Source organism: Scyliorhinus torazame, chromosome 10 (genome assembly GCF_047496885.1).
Source record: "Scyliorhinus torazame isolate Kashiwa2021f chromosome 10, sScyTor2.1, whole genome shotgun sequence".
Classification (NCBI taxonomy): Eukaryota; Metazoa; Chordata; class Chondrichthyes; order Carcharhiniformes; family Scyliorhinidae; genus Scyliorhinus; species Scyliorhinus torazame.
In genome coordinates, this window is record NC_092716.1 from 90,161,333 (window position 1) to 90,178,166 (window position 16,834).

At 51.0% G+C, this 16,834-nt stretch overlaps 1 protein-coding gene across 2 annotated transcripts in view; it reads right to left on the reverse strand.

Annotated features, from left to right (window-relative positions):
- nlrc5 (NLR family, CARD domain containing 5) overlaps positions 1-16,834 on the reverse strand; it is a 318,509-nt gene that overhangs the window by 49,973 nt on the left and 251,702 nt on the right. For both annotated transcript variants that reach the window (XM_072518410.1, XM_072518409.1), the window contains exon 48: positions 11,374-11,457. In XM_072518410.1, coding sequence (XP_072374511.1) covers positions 11,374-11,457 — 84 coding nt within the window. The remainder of the gene's footprint in view (positions 1-11,373; positions 11,458-16,834) is intronic.

Below are 16,834 nucleotides of genomic sequence, written 5' to 3' on the forward strand. Positions count from 1 at the left end.
GCTGCTACCTTTCCTATTTTCCCTTATCGCTCTGCGAGATAGTCGAGGAACGGTTGCCACCGCCTGGTGAACCCTTGAGCCGAACCTCTTAGTGCAAACTTTATCCGCTCCAATTTTATAAACCCTGCCATGTCGTTTATCCAGGCCTCCACGCCCGGGGGTTTAGCTTCTTTCCACATAAGTAGAATCCTTCGCCGGGCTACTAGGGACGCAAAGGCCAAAACATCGGCCTCTCTTGCCTCCTACACTCCCGGCTCATCTGCAACCCCAAATATAGCCAACCCCCAGCCTGGTTCGACCCGGACCCCCACCACCTTTGAAATCACTTTTGCCACACCCACCCAGAACCCATGCAATACCGGACATGACCAGAACATGTGGGTGTGGTTCGCCGGGCTTCCCACGCATCTCCCGCACCTATCCTCCACTCCAAAAAATCTACTCAGCCTTGCTCCAGTCATATGCGCCCTGTGTAGAACCTTGAATTGTATCAGGCTGAGCCTGGCACATGAGGACGAAGAGTTTACCCTACTTAGGGCATCTGCCCACAGCCCCTCCTCTATCTCTTCCCCCAGCTCCTCCTCCCATTTTCCCTTTAGCTCCTCCACCATCGTCTCCCCCTCGTCTCTCATTTCCCTATATATATCTGACACCCTGCCATCACCCACCCATGCCCCCGAAATCACTCTGTCCTGGATCTCTTGCGCCGGGAGCTGCGGAAATTCCCTCACCTGTTGCCTCACAAATGCCCTCACTTGCATATAGCGAAATGCATTCCCAGGTGGCAGCCCATATTTTTCTGTCAGTGCTCCCAGACTCGCGAACGTCCCGTCTAAGAACAAGTCCTTCAATTTCGCAATTCCTGCTCGCTGCCAAGATTTAAATCCCCCATCTATCCTTCCCGGGACGAACCTATGATTGTTCCTTATCGAGGACACACTGAGGCACCCGTCACTCCCTTATGTCGTCTCCACTGCCCCCAAATTTTCAGAGTTGCCACCACCACTGGGTTTGTGGTGTATTTTTTCGGGGAGAACGGCAACGGCGCCGTCGCCAGTGCTTTTAGGCTAGTTCCCCTACTGGACGCCATCTCCAGTCTTTTCCACGCCACTCCTTCCCTTCCCTCATCCACTTACATATCATTGACACGTTGGCGGCCCAATAATAATCACTTAGCCTCGGCAGTGCCAGTCCCCCTCTGTCCCTACTGCGCTGCAGGAACCCCCTCTTTACTCTTGGGGTCTTTTCAGCCCACACAAAGCTCATAATACTCTTGTCCACCTTTTAAAAAAAGGCCTTTGTAGTCAGTACAGGGAGGCACTGGAACACAAAAAGAAACCTTGGAAGAACCACCATTTTAACCGCCTGCACCCTGCCCGCCAATGACAGGGGCACCATGTCCCACCTCCTAAAGTCCTCTTCCATCTGCTCTACCAGTCGTGCCAAGTTAAGCTTATGCAAGGTTCCCCAGTTCCTGGCCACCTGGATCCCCAAATACCGGAAATCCCTTGTTGCCCTCCTCAACGGTAAATCGTCTATTCCCCTGCCCTGTTCCCCGGGGTGCATCACAAACAGTTCACTCTTCCCCATATTCAATTTATATCCTGAAAATTCTCCAAACTCCCTGAGTGTCTGCATTATCTCAGGCATCCCCTCCACTGGGTCCGCGACATACAACAAATCATCCGCGTATAATGACACCCGATGCTCTTCTCCTCCTCTAAGTACCCCCCTCCACTTCCTGGAGCCCCTCAACGCTATGGCCAGTGGCTCAATTGCCAACACAAACAGTAACGGGGACAGGGGACATCCCTGTCTTGTACCCCTATATAGTCGGAAGTGGTCAGATCGTTGCCTATTTGTAATCACACTAGCCACCGGGGCCCTGTACAGGAGCTGAACCCATCTAATGAACCCCTCTCCAAATCTCCTCAGTACTTCCCACAGGTAGTCCCACTCCACTCTATCAAATGCTTTCTCTGCATCCATCGCCACCACTATCTCCGCCTCCCCCTCCGGTGGGGGCATCATCATCACCCCCAGCAGCCTCCGTATATTAGCATTCAATTGCCTCCCTTTAACAAACCCCGTTTGATCATCATGCACCACCCCAGGGACACAGTCCTCTATCCTCGTCGCCATCACCTTGGCCAAAAGCTTGGCATCTACGTTCAAGAGGGAAATAGGCCTGTATGACCCGCACTGCAGCGGGTCTTTGTCTCTTTTCAGGATCAGCGATATCGTCGCCTCCGACATCGTCGGGGGCAGTGTCCCCCTTTCCCTAGCCTCATTAAAGGTTCTCGTCAGAAGTGGGGCCAGCAGGTCCACGTATTTCCTATAGAACTCCACCGGGAACCCATCCGGTCCCGGGGCCTTCCCTGCCTGCATGTTCCCAATTCCTTTTACCACCTCCTCCACCTCAATCTGCGCTCCCAGTCCTGTCATCTCCTGTTCCTCAACCTTTGGGAACTCCAGCTGGTCTAGGAAACGCATCATTCCCTCTTTCCCTTCCGGGGGTTGAGCCTTATATAGCCTCTCGTAAAATACCTTAAACACCCCGTTCACCCTCTCCGCTCCCCGTTCCATCTTTCCCGCCTCGTCTCTAACCCCTCCGATCTCTCTCGCCGCCCCCTCTTCCTAAGTTGTTGGGCCAGCAGCCGGCTCGCCTTCTCTCCATATTCATACTGCACTCCCTGTGCCTTCCTCCATTGTGCCTCCGCCTTACCCGTGGTCAACAAGTCAAAGTCCGTGTGCAATCTCCGTCTGTATAGCCCTTCATCTGGAGCCTCCGCATATTGCCTATCCACCCTCAAAATCTCCCTCAACAATCTCTCCCTTTCTTTACCCTCTTGTTTCCCCTTATGGGCCCTTATGGAGATCAGCTCCCCTCTAACCACCGCCTTCAGCGCCTCTCAGACCACTCCCACCTGGACCTCTCCGTCATCATTAATCTCTAGGTACCTTTCAATACATCCCCTCACACTTACACATACCCCCTCGTCCACCAACAGTCCCATATCTAATCTCCAGAGTGGGCGCTGTTCCTTTTCCTCTCCTGCTTCCAGATCTACCCAATGTGGGGCATGATCTGAAATGGCTATAGCCGAATACTCCGTTCCTTCCACCTTCAGGGTCAGCGCCCTTCCCAGGACAAAAAAGTCTATCCGGGAGTACATTTGTGGACATGGGAGAAGAAGGAAAACTCTTTAATCCTTGGCCTAGTAAATCTCCAGGGATCCACTCCTCCCATCTGCTCCATAAAGCCCTTAAGCACCTTGGCCGCTGCCGGCCTCCTCCCGGTCCTAGATCTGGACCGGTCCAGCCCTGGGTCCAGCACCGTGTTGAAGTCCTCCCCCCATTACCAACTTTCCCATCTCCAGGTCCGGGATGCGCCCCAACATACACTTCATAAAGTTTGCGTCATCCCAGTTCGGGGCATATACATTCACCAGCACCACCGCCTCACCTTGCAGTCTGCCACTCGCCATCACGTATCTACCCCCACTGTCCGCCACTATGGTCTTCGCCCCAAACAATACCCGTTTCCCCACCAGTATTGCCACCCCTCTATTTTTCGCATCCAAGCACAAGTGGAATACCTGTCCCACCCATCCTTTCCTTAATCTGACCTGGTCCGCCAGTTTCAGGTGTGTCTCCTGAAGCATGACCACGTCTGCCTTTAGCTTTTTTAGGTGCGCAAGTACCCTTGCCCTCTTAATCGGCCCGTTCAACCCTCTCACGTTCCACGTGGTCAACCGGGTTGGGGGGCTCTTTACCCCCCCCCCCCCCCCTCGTCGACTAGCCATCCCCTTTTTTAGACCAGCTCCTCACCCGGTTCCCACGCACCCGCTTTTCCCCCCAACAGCGCCCTCCCGTCCCGACCATCCCATCCCGTAACAGCTCCCCCTTCCCCTTAGCAGCAGCAGCAACCCAGTTAACCACCCCCCCCTCCTCCCCCCCGCTAGATCCCTCTCTAGCTTAGTTGCTCCCCCCATATTGCTTCCGGAAGTCAGCAAACTCTGGCTGACCTCGGCTTCCCCCGTTTATCCTTAGCCTCCCATCATGTGAGGCCCCCTCCGTCCTGCGCCCCCTTTTCCCGCCACAATTTCCATAGCGCGGGGACAAAGCCCGCGCTTCCCTCTCGGCCCCGCCCCTGATGGCGCAGCTCCCTCTCTCCTTCCCCCTCCCCTTCCCCACCGGCGCCCACATTTCTTCGTGTCCTCCCCATTCGAGGGGAAAGAAAAACATTTCCCCCCCCCCATCTGATTCACAGTCCCTTGCCACCACCTCACTACTTCATTTCAAACACTCTTTCTCCAATCTAGTCCAACTTCTCCTCTTCGATAAATGTCCACGCCTCTTCTGCCGTCTCGAAGTAGTGGTGTTTACCCTGGTGTGTAACCCAGAGTCTTGCCGGCTGCAACATTCCGAACTTCACTTTCCTCTTGTGGCGCACCGCCTTGGCCCGATTGAAACTCGCCCTCCTTCTCGCCACCTCCGCACTCCAATCCTGATACACGCGGATCACCGCGTTCTCCCACCTGCTGCTCCGTGTCTTTTTCGCCCATCTCAGGACCATCTCCCTGTCCTTGTAGCGGTGGAACCTCACCACTATTGCTCGAGGTATTTCTCCTGCCTTTGGTCTTCTCACGAGGACTCGATACGCTCCCTCCACTTCCAGGGGGGCCGTCGGGGCCTCAGCTCCCATTAAGGTATGGAGCATCGTGCTCACATACGCCCCAACGTCCGCTCCCTCTGCCCCTTCGGGAAGACCCAAGATTCTTAAGTTCTTCCTCCTCGAGCTATTTTCCAGGGCTTCCAGTCTCTCCATACACCTCTTATGCAGTGCCTCGTGCGTCTCCGTCTTCACCACCAAGCCCTGTATCTTGTCCTCATTTTTGGCAGCTTTTGCCTTCACTCCACGGAGCTCCATCTCTTGGGTCTTCTGCGCCTCCTTTAACCCCTCAATCGCCTGCAGCATCGGCGCCAGCACCTCCTTCTTGAGCTCCTCCACACATTGCCGGAGGAACTCCTGCTGTTCCAGGCCCCATACCAACTGGCCTCCCTCCGCCGCCATCTTGCTTCTCACTTCCCTTCTTTGCCGCTGCTCCAGAGGATCCTCCGTAATCTGGCCACTATTATCTCTTCTGTCCATTCACATCCGGGGGGACTTCCTTCTATGTCGCCTCACAGTGAGTTTACCCTTCGAAAATTGCCGTTGGGGCTCCCGATAAGAGCCCAAATGTCCGTTAAAACGGGAGGTGCAGTAACGTGCGACTTAGCTGGTCATCGCCGCACCCGGAAATCTCTTCTTTTCAGGTTATTGACTTCTCTGGGGTTATAACATTGGGCAGAATCTTGCACTCTGTGCACTGTGCTGGATGGGGTGCGATAACTGTCGTGCAGCTCTCCAACTGCACAGCGAGTTTTCTCTCCAGATTCTCTAGCCCTCTGTGCACAAGCTTGACAAGCACAGGGGCTACCCCATCCCACCCCTCTCCCCCAAACAAGAAATGGGGCAATCCCTCTCCCCCCCCATCCACTTCAACAATGCTAAGTGCTTTCTGCAGTTAGAAAAGGGGAAGTGAAATCTCTTAGCTGCTTTGAAGTGACCAGCATCTGTCAATCAGAACAAGGGTGTTTATAAACATTGTTGTTAGATCAATGGGCGGTACTTCAGATGCATTCAAGCGAGAAGGGAAAGGTAAATAAATAAACCTCCTGGCAGCTGTGTTTAAACCATTAAGATTTCAATCAAAGGCTAGTTAAAGGTACTGCACTGTGAAATTGAATGAATGCTAGGCATTTCAAAGGGAATTTCAAGGCTTTTCAAGTGTTGTCGGCTTCCTAGGGAGGCTCAGAGGCCTCAAAAGCACTTTCAAGCATAAGGCTGAGGGAGCAGATGTGAGGAAAGGGAAATGTTTCCTGGCTTGAATCTTCAATGAAATGTCTGATCTGCTCATCAGCTGTCAGGCAGAGCAGTTCAGAATGAGAAGACCACGTCAGAGTTTAAACAGGTCAGACAAAGATGACGATTTTGAACAAAGGGCTGCCTGAGATCACAATGCCAAGAGTGATCTTCAGGTTGCCCAGCGCTGGAAGGGGCCGTCCAGACACAGGACCCCACCCTGGAGGAGGGCCCTGGGGTCAACTCCTTACCCACAGCCCGAGCCCACTAAACTCCAGGACCCTAGGGGGACCCTCCCTCTGTAGCCTGGCAGAGGGGCATATGAAGAATAGGCTAATCCCCTTGACCACCTTTGGGGTCCATTGCGCCAGGACAATGCTTGTCAATACTTGCACTAAAGCCCGTCCAGTAGAGCTCCTGCTGTGGGGTCGGAGCATAATGGGGGTGGGGTGGGGAGGTGAAGATTTGGGCTTCCAGTCCATTAATCGCATTCTAATTAATGCATATCAGCTGTTTGGCCACTATGGCCAGTGGGATGGGACCGGAGACTGGGGGCGGGACTGGCGCCAGGCGCTGATCCCGTTTTTGGGCCGATGTGGGGATTCTCCGCCCGATTGGGATTTCCGATCTTAGCATCAGGGAACGGAGAATCCTGGCCAGAGCCTCCAACAATGCAATACTGTAGTTAACCATCAGTCTCTGGAGGTAGAAGTTCAAACTCTTGACTTCTGATTCAGAGGGAAGACCATAAGACCATAAGACATAGGAGTGGAAGTAAGGCCATTTGGCCCATCGAGTCCACTCCACCATTCAATTATGGCTGATTTCAACTCCATTTACCCGCTCTCTCTCCATAGCCCTTAATTCCTCAAGAAATCAAGAATTTATCAACTTCTGTCTTAAAGACACTCAACGTCCCAGCCTCCACCGCTCTCTGTGGCAATGAATTCCACAGACCCACCACTCTCTGGCTGAAGAAATTTCTCCTCATCTCTGTTCTAAAGTGCCTTTATTCTAAGGCTGTGCCCCCGGGTCCTAGTCTCCCCTGCTAATGGAAACAACTTCCCAACATCCACCCTATCTAAGCCATTCATTATCTTGTAAGTTTCTATTAGATCTCCCCTCAACCTCCGAAACTCCAATGAATATAATCCCAGGATCCTCAGACGTTCATCGTATGTTAGGCCTACCATTCCTGGGATCATCCGTGTGAATCTCCGCTGGACCCGCTCCAGTGCCAGTATGTCCTTCCTGAGGTGTGGGGCCCAAAATTGCTCACAGTATTCTAAATGGGGCCTAACTAATGCTTTATAAAGCTTCAGAAGTACATCCCTGCTTTTATATTCCAAGCCTCTTGAGATGAATGACAACATTGCATTTGCTTTCTTAATTACGGACTCAACCTGCAAGTATACCTTTAGAGAATCCTGGACTAGGACTCCCAAGTCCCTTTGCACTTCAGCATTATGGATTTTGTCACCGTTTAGAAAATAGTCCACGCCTCTATTCTTTTTTCCAAAGTGCAAGACCTCGCACTTGCCCACGTTGAATTTCATCAGCCATTTCTTGGACCACTCTCCTAAACTGTCTAAATCTTTCTGCAGCCTCCCCACCTCCTCCATACTACCTGCCCCTCCACCTATCTTTGTATCATCGGCAAACTTAGCCAGAATGCCCTCAGTCCCGTCATCTAGATCGTTAATATATAAAGAGAACAGCTGTGGCCCCAACACTGAACCCTGCGGGACACCACTCGTCACCGGTTGCCATTCCGAAAAAGAACCTTTTATCCCAACTCTCTGCCTTCTGCCTGACAGCCAATCGTCAATCCATGTTAGTACCTTGCCTCGAATACCATGGGCCCTTATTTTACTCAGCAGTCTCCCGTGAGGCACCTTATCAAAGGCCTTTTGGAAGTCAAGATAGATAACATCCATTGGCTCTCCTTGGTCTAACCTATTTGTTATCTCTTCAAAGAACTCTAACAGGTTTGTCAGGCACGACCTCCCCTTACTAAATCCATGCTGACTTGTCCTAATCCGACCCTGCACTTCCAAGAATTTAGAAATCTCATCCTTAACAATGGATTCTAGAATCTTGCCAACAACCGAGGTTAGGCTAATTGGCCCATAATTTTCCATCTTTTTCTTTGTTCCCTTCTTGAACAGGGGGGTTGCAACAGCGATTTTCCAATCCTCTGGGACTTTCCCTGACTCCAGTGACTTTTGAAAGATCATAACTAACGCCTCCACTATTTCTTCAGCTATCTCCTTTAGAACTCTAGGATGTAGCCCATCTGGGCCCAGGGATTTATCAATTTTTAGACCTCTTAGTTTCTCTAGCACTTTCTCCTTTGTGATGGCTACCATATTCAACTCTGCCCCCTGACTCTCCGGAATTGTTGGGATATTACTCATGTCTTCTACTGTGAAGACTGACGCAAAGTACTTATTCAGTTCCTCAGGTATTTCCTTGTCTCCCATCACAAAATTACCAGCGTCATTTTGGAGCGGCCCAATGTCAACTTTTGCCTCCCATTTGTTTTTAATGTATTTAAAGAAACTTTTACTATCATTCCTAATGTTACTGGCTAGCCTACCTTCAAATTTCTCTCTCTTTGTTATCCTCGGTTTGTTTTTGTAGCCTTCCCAATCTTCTGACTTCCCACTACTCTTTGCCACATTATAGGCTTTCTCTTTTGCTTTGATGCATTCCCTAACTTCCTTTGTCAGCCATGGCTGCCTAATCCCCCCTCTGATAACCTTTCTTTTCTTTGGGATGAAGCACGAAGATGTACTTCTTAAAGTCAATTCCCTGAGGTGTGGGGTGTCTGTGCAGTTTGGGAAGAATAGTGACAATAAAAATGACACTCTAAAAATGGCACTCTATACCAGCATCCCCCATGACGACGGCATTGCTGCAACAGCCTCAGTACTCAACACCGACAACTGCCAATCTCCAGACGCAATTCTGCAACTCATCCGCTTAATTCTGGATCACAACGTCTTCACCTTCGACAACAAGTTCTTTATCCAGACACACGGAACAGCCATGGGGACCAAATTCGCACCCCAATACGCCAACATCTTCATGCACAAGTTTGAACAGGACCTACTCACCGCACAGGACCTTCAACCAACGTTATACACCAGATGCATCGATGACATTTTTTTCCTTTGGACCCACGGCGAAGAATCACTGAAACGACTACACGATGACATCAATAAGTTCCATCCAACCATCAGACTCACCATGGACTACTCTCCAAAATCAGTTGCATTCTTGGACACACTCGTCTCCATCAAGGATGGTCACCTCAGCACTTCGCTTTACCGCAAACCCACGGATAACCTCACGATGCTCCACTTCTCCAGCTTCCACCCTAAACACATTAAAGAAGCCATCCCCTATGGACAAGCTCTCCGTATACACAGGATCTGCTCAGACGAGGAGGAGCGTAACAGACATCTACAGATGTTGAAAGATGCCCTCGTACGAACGGGATATGGAGCTCGACTCATCGATCGACAGTTCCAACGCGCCACAGCAAAAAACCGCACCGACCTCCTCAGAAGACAAACATGGGACACAACCGACAGAATACCCTTTGTCGTCCAGTACTTTCCCGGAGCGGAGAAACTACGACATCTTCTTCACAGCCTTCAACACATCATCAATGAAGATGAGCATCTTGCCAAGGTCATCCCCACACCCCCACTACTTGCCTTCAAACAACCGCGCAACCTCAAACAAACCATTGTTTGCAGCAAACTACTCAGCCTTCAGAACAGTGACCACGACACCACACAACCCTGCCATGGCAATCTCTGCAAGACGTGCCAGATCATTGACATAGATACCACTATTACACGTGAGAACACCACCCACCAGGTACGCGGTACATACTCGTGCGACTCGGCCAATGTTGTCTACCTCATACGCTGCAGGAAAGGATGTCCCGAAGCGTGGTACATTGGCGAGACCATGCAGACGCTGTGACAACGAATGAACGGACATCGTGCGACAATCGCCAGGCAGGAATGTTCCCTTCCAGTCGGGGAACACTTCAGCAGTCAAGGGCATTCAGCCTCTGATCTCCGGGTAAGTGTTCTCCAAGGTGGCCTTCAGGACGCGCGACAACGCAGAATCGCCGAGCAGAAGCTTATAGCCAAGTTCCGCACACATGAGTGCGGCCTCAACCGGGATCTGGGATTCATGTCGCATTACATTCATCCCCCACCATCTGGCCTGCGAAATCCTACCAACTGTCCTGGCTTGACACAAATCACACCTCTTTAACCTGGGGTTACCCCATCTCTGGATCTGTAAAGATTTAATCACCTGCTAATGCTCACATTCCAAGCATTGTCTGGCGTCTTTGAATTTGTCTATATATATGTTTCTGGAGCATACCTCTTCATTTACCTGAGGAAGGAGCAGCGCTCCGAAAGCTAGTGACATCGAAACAAACCTGTTGGACTTTAACCTGGTGTTGTAAAACTTCTTACTGCAATAAAAATGAGGGCCTCAATGGGGATAACAATCAGTGGGGCCTCATAAAAGCCTCACCATAGCATGGTGCTATGGATGCCTTGTCGTTAGGAAAGGGTGATAGAGATGAAAGGTGTAACGTTCACTTTACCAGATGGCAAAGAGGTTAGTGCAGAAAGCCAGCAGCAAGTTGCTGGTGACATTGATTGGGGAGGGGTAGAAGCAGCAGAGAGGGAAAGCTGAGGGCAAAGCTGAATGATATAACTGTGGTCAGTGGGAACAGATTTCGTCATTTATCAGTCTGTAGCAGTAAAAGGGGATAAAATAACCTCCTTGTTTATTTATTTTCCAGAAAGTAATAAAAACTCTTTACACTGTCTCAGTTTGCTGAAGAGTCAATGAGAAACAAAATTGAAGCTTATCCATATATGGGGTAAGTGGGCCACCGGGCCTTGATTGGCTGTGGATGGATGATGCCATGGTCATGAGATTAGAAGTATACAAAGAACTTCCCCTAGGGGAAGGGAGTAAAGAATAAAACCAGTTTCAACATACAACTGTCTGTCCCCCAAAGGACTGGAGCACGAGCATTGTTTGTTCTTACTGCCATGTTACTCTGTGTAACTAGCTGCACTGTAACAATTACTGATTGTCAAAGCATTGTTTGTCTTGTCGAACAGATCGACTTCTCTGAGCACATCTCTTATCTGATTCTTTCCAAATCCTTTGAGCAGAGATGTTGTGCAGCCTGAGCCCCCCTCACACCTGTAACAGTGTAAGCACTGCCTCACAGTGAGCAATGCACTGAAGAGTTAGTGGCAACATTTAGTGTGCAAGGGCTCCTTCATAACTAAAAAGACAACCAACAGCATTCTTATAACAGGCTCTTCATCAGAACCGAAGACAATTGTCACTTCAGACTTTGCTGTTTGCTGCTATTAGCAAGAGGAGGGTGAATCCTAGAGCATGCTCACCTTATCACTTCGATACTCGGGCACAGCATGAGACCCTGTGCCAGGCTTCCTCCTCCATCGTCAGTGAGCGCATTGGAATGAAGGCTGAACGGAGAGGTAGACAAGCTTGGATTATTATTTGCTCCAGTTATGCTTCAGCCAATAAAAAACAATTGGGTCATTTTAACCTAAGTGCAAATGGGGAACCCAGGGGATTAGGTAGTGTATTCACTACCTGTTCTTTCCCTCCATTTACAATGTGTAAAATCAGAATGGCACTCGATCCTATCAAAGTAAAGTTGCCATAGTCCCAGATGGCCATAGGCTGCTTGCCCCCTATGAGGGGGAGAGCTGAGTGGTGGTGATTTAACCTGAGGATCACCACACCTTGTTCACCACTAGGGGCTTTTCACAGTAACTTCATTGAAACCTACTCATGACAGTAAGTGATTATTATTAGTACCTCAAGCGAGGGGCAAATTTGAGAAGGCGGGGCCTTCATGAATAACCTCAGTCAGTACAGGTTGGCCTTGCTCTGCATCACAAACCAGCTGTCCAGTCAACTGAGCTAAACCGGCCTCCATCAGGTCCTGATGGAAAGGTTAACTTCAAAATTTCCACTCAGACTCTAATCCCCTCTATTTATCGGTGACATTTTCTTTAAAATGATGTTCAAATCACAGTAGATGGTGAGTCAGTATGAATTTTAGAAGAGTGTAACAATAAACATTCTCATTTAACCAGTAATAGAAACGGATTGAACCTTCATCACACATACCCACACACACACACATACGAGCCTCTTTACCAAAATTCTTTATAAACATGTGAATCACGCCGCACTTGTGGCGGCCCGCTGATGATTCGCTCGCCCCGGGACAACTTAATCTCTGCAATCAGTGGGACTACCCTTATAAAAGCCTCACTGGCACTTTTTCCAGATCCAGTTGGGGTGATGACTGCCAGGAAGCCAGCACCAAGATTTTCCGAGGGAGCCCTGACTAGACTCCTGGATGGTGTGCTGGAAAGGTGGGACGTCCTATACCCATGTTCGCGCAGATGCCCCTCCACCAAGGTCACCACCCCCACCTGAGAGGCAGAGGCAGCCTTAGTCAGTGCCAGCTCGCTGCAGAAGAGGTTGGGCAACAGGGGCACAAAAGTATGACTGACCTTCTTCGCGCAGCCAGGGTAGGTCTCCCGCTGCACCCCTTCACACCTCCATCGTGATCTCTCGCCCAGCCACCTCATGGGTTCCCAACACCTCTTTTCGTCTCCCCCACCCCCCCTGCACTTCCCATTTCCCCCCCAGTAACTAATCTGCTCCTCACATCCTCGCTCCCGTTCAAGTCCCATGCAAGCTGGACTTCATCCCATCTGAACTGACAAGACATCCGCCTACACTCTCCCCATCCGTCTCTTTGTGGGATAAACTTGAGCATAACTGGCCTGAGTGGGCACAGCCAGCCAGAGTCATGCGCAAGCTGAGATACCTCAGGCCCTTTGAGGAAAGAGCCCTCGAGTTGGCCAGCGAAAAACAGGACCACACCTGTACAGAGGGCGAAGTGGGGGCAGCAGACAAACGTGAGAACCTTTGAGTAATTCAGTCATAGTTCAAGCCTCACGTGTGTAACCTTATCCCCTGTGATACACTAGTGCCATCTCCCTTCCCTTGCAGGGCAATCAGTTGACCAGCCTGGACCACCCTCGCACCCTCTGGACAACACAGACCCGAGCAGGAGACTTCTTGGAGACCAGTATAGAAGATGTGGCACATCTGTCTCCCACACCCTCCTCCAGCGCAGGTATTCAAACCCTGGTGATATTACGAAGTCAGCAGGCTTCTGAGTCACTCACTGGTGAACACCTCACAATTGAAGATCCACAGGAGGCGTAAGCAGGGAGGACCCAGGGTTCCGGCATCCGCAGCGAGATCAACACTGCGAGGGTGGCGTCCACAGTGGAAACTTTGGTGCAGGACGAGCACTCCAAGGAGGGGGATGTCCGCTCCATGGTTCATCTCATAACATCCATGGCTAAGGGCATAAGCTCCATGTTGCAGGGCTTCAACTGCCTGGTCAGCGCCAGAGGACAGTGTGACATCTGGAGCTCACTCCAGCTACCCCCTCTCCCATGGAGGAGCACAGGGGCCCAGGTACCTGAAGGAAAGAGGATTGGCAGGAGTACAGCCCGGGACCTTCCCGCAGGGGACCCTTGGGGTCCAGCCCATCTGACTATCCTCCCCCCACTCCCCTCCCTGTGATCAACACACCTCTACACCTCTAGCCTTGCACACTGAAGAGAAAAGCACTGAAACACCTGTAGAGCCCAAAAGTAGGCCCGGACCCTCAAGGTCTAAGCTACCCTAGGGACGCCCATCAAGGTCATCTCAGGCAACAGGGCGTGGAAGACAGCAGGTTGCTTCAACCTCAGCTGTGGATCCTTGGGGATACACCTAGACATAGCGGGAGGGTGAGGAAGTGTAAGCAACTATAGGCACCTAGAAGGCATGGGTGAATCTAGGCACTAGTAGAGATAGGTTACCATTGTAATTTTGCTCTTGTATTAAACACCACTTTGGTCACCAACAGATCCTCCATCCTGTCATTTCATGGCATCGTGCTCCACAAATCCCTGCGCACAATCGGTGCCTTATTCCCGCAGAATGTGAGAATAATAGAACTATTTCTCTCCCACACTGATGACTCAGTAAAGATGCACTTCTGCTGGCAATCCCACCCCCTTTGCATGTACTCCCCCAACTCCCCAACCATGGAAAGTGACACCAAATGTTAGGTGATGGGTAGCTGAGCACATGCATTGGACCAGCTATTTTATGCCATGGGGAACTTCAAAGATATTCTTGAATACGGTGAGTGCTGGGACATTTTACCATAACGCCTTTCTTTGGGGTCCACATTGGTGTGATTTCTCTAATGTAGATGTTGGTATGTGCATTGGAGTGCAATGCTTGGGCCAACGTTCCAAAGGATTAACATCTTGGCTTCAATCATTGGCGCACTCATGTATTGTGCTGACTTCATTGGCACAATTAATTTGTCAAGGAAGGGTCAGGGAGTTGATCAGGCAACTCTTTTGTAGGCGAGGCACAACTGATTTGTGTGAACACTGAAATTAGCATGTCAACCTCATTGTTAGATGGCACCCTCATTTCCCCAGCTCACAAGGGCCTCAGATTAAAGGCTCCATCTATTTGTAAAAGCCTCCTACCCTGACACTAATCCCCGACAGTCAAATCTCAATAGCCAATGGCCTTGACCTTCCTTGCAGCTTTGTCCTCACACTGCTGCCTGAGTGTGGAGTTCAAATCTCACAGCAGTCATGCACCCTCCATTGAGACAGTCTACAGGCCTCCTGAGGCAAGGGAGCACCCCTTTCCTGAGACCCCCACTGGCCCCTGCAGGCTGGCCTCTCAAGGGACTCAACCAAGAACCTGACCCTCTGTAATCACCTCCTCACAACCACATTCCAGCTCCCACTCTGGAAGGGCATTCCCTCAGCGGTGATATTGACACCAGCGTAAGAAGGATGATATGGGAAGTGCTGGCTGCATTGCGGCCGCCAGACCCATTCAAACCAAGGGGTGCCCCGACATGAAGGGAAGGTAAGGCCTGTGAGTGCCACCCGAAAATGGTGAGACTGATCCCCCCCCCCCTGACCCCTAGGATTTAACTTTTCTGGATCTCCAGCATCCACTCTAATGCCCCCTCTATGACTGGCACCAAGAAGGTGAGGGTGACCTGAATGCTCACCTCCGATATCCCCTTCGGAGGCGAGGTCACCAAGTGTAAGAACCAACCGAATCCGATCAGAATACTTTAGCCTCTGTAGGGGGACAAGGCAGGGGTGTCCGCTCTCCCCATTACTGTTTGCCCTGGCCATAGAGCCCTTGGCAAGGACTCTTAGATCATCAAATGTCTGGCGGGGGATAGTGAGGGGGGTGGAGCACAGAGTCCCTCTATATGCGGACGATTTGTTGCTCTATGTCACAGACCCGGTGGGGGAGGTAGCCAAAATCATCGAGATACTCGGAGAATTTGGGCGATTTTCAGGTTACAGGTTAAATATGGGAAAGAGCGAGATGTTCGTGATCCAGTCACGGGGGCAGGAAAGGAGACTGAGGGTGTTGCCATTCAGAGTTGTTGAGAGGAGTTTTAGATATCTGGGGATTCAAGCAGCTAAGGATTGGGGACAGCTTCATAAGTTAAATCTGGGCAAGGCGGTCGATCAAATGAAAAGGGACTTCCGCTGATGGGACATGCTCCCGCTGACGCTGGCGGGGACGCTCCAGAAGTTAAAGATGATGGTACTTCTGAGACTGCTCTTCTTTTTTCAATGTCTTCCGATTTTGATCTCAAAGGCTTTTTTCAGGAAAATGAATGCGGCGATATCGGGTTTTGTGTGGGCTGGTAAAACTCCGAGAGTAAAGAAGGCACTCCTGGAACGGAGTCGCGGAGAGGGGGGCTTGGCCCTCCCGAGCTTTATTAACTATTATTGGGCAGCCAACATATCGATGGTCAGGAAGTGGGTAGTGGGTAAGGGGTCGGTGTGGGTGCGAGTGGAAGCGGCATCCTGCAAGGGTACGAGTTTGGAGGCTTTACTGACGGCACCCCTGCCGTTTTCGCCTAATCGGTACTCTATGAGCCCGGTGATGGTGGCAGCCCTTAAGGTGTGGGGGCAATGGAGGCAACACATGAGATTGGAGGGGAAGTCAGTGTGGTCACTAATTTGTAACAATCACCGGTTTGCCCCGGGGGGACTGGATGGGGGCTATAAGGGATGGCGGCAGGCAGGGATTGAGAGATTTGGGGACCTATTCATTCAGGAGGGTTTCCCAACCTTGGAGGCATTAGAGGGGGAGTTTGAGTTGCTGGGCGGGAACGGGTTTCAGTACCGCCAGGTATGGTTTTTTTTTTCCGGAAGCAGGTTCCTGGCTTTCCTCGCCTCCCCCGAGGGGGTTACAAGATAAGGTGATGTCAAAAAAAGAGGTTGGAGAGTGGAGGGTCTCAGAGATATACAAGGAGTTGATGGAGTGGAAAGGGGCCCCTATCAGGGAGCTGGAGAGGAAGTGGGAAGAGGAGCTGGGTGGAGAGATAGGATTCGAGCTGTGGGAAAAAGCCCTGAAGAGAGTCAATTCATCCTCATCGTGTGCCAGACTTAGCTTGATCCAGTTCAAGGTGGTCCACTGGGCCCACATGACGGCAGCCTGGATGAGCAGGTTCTTTGAGGAGGTGGAGGACAGATGCAGGCGGTGTGGGGGTAGCCCGGCCAACCATATATAAATGTTTTGGGCATGTCCAAAATTGAGGGGATTCTGGCAGGGATTTGCGGACATTATGTCAGAGGTGCTGGAAGGGAGGGTAACCCCGAGTCCAGAACTGGCAATATTTGCGGTATCGGAAGATCCGGGGGACAGGGGGGCGAGGGAGGCTGGTGTCCTGGCCTTCTCTTCCCTGGTGGCCCG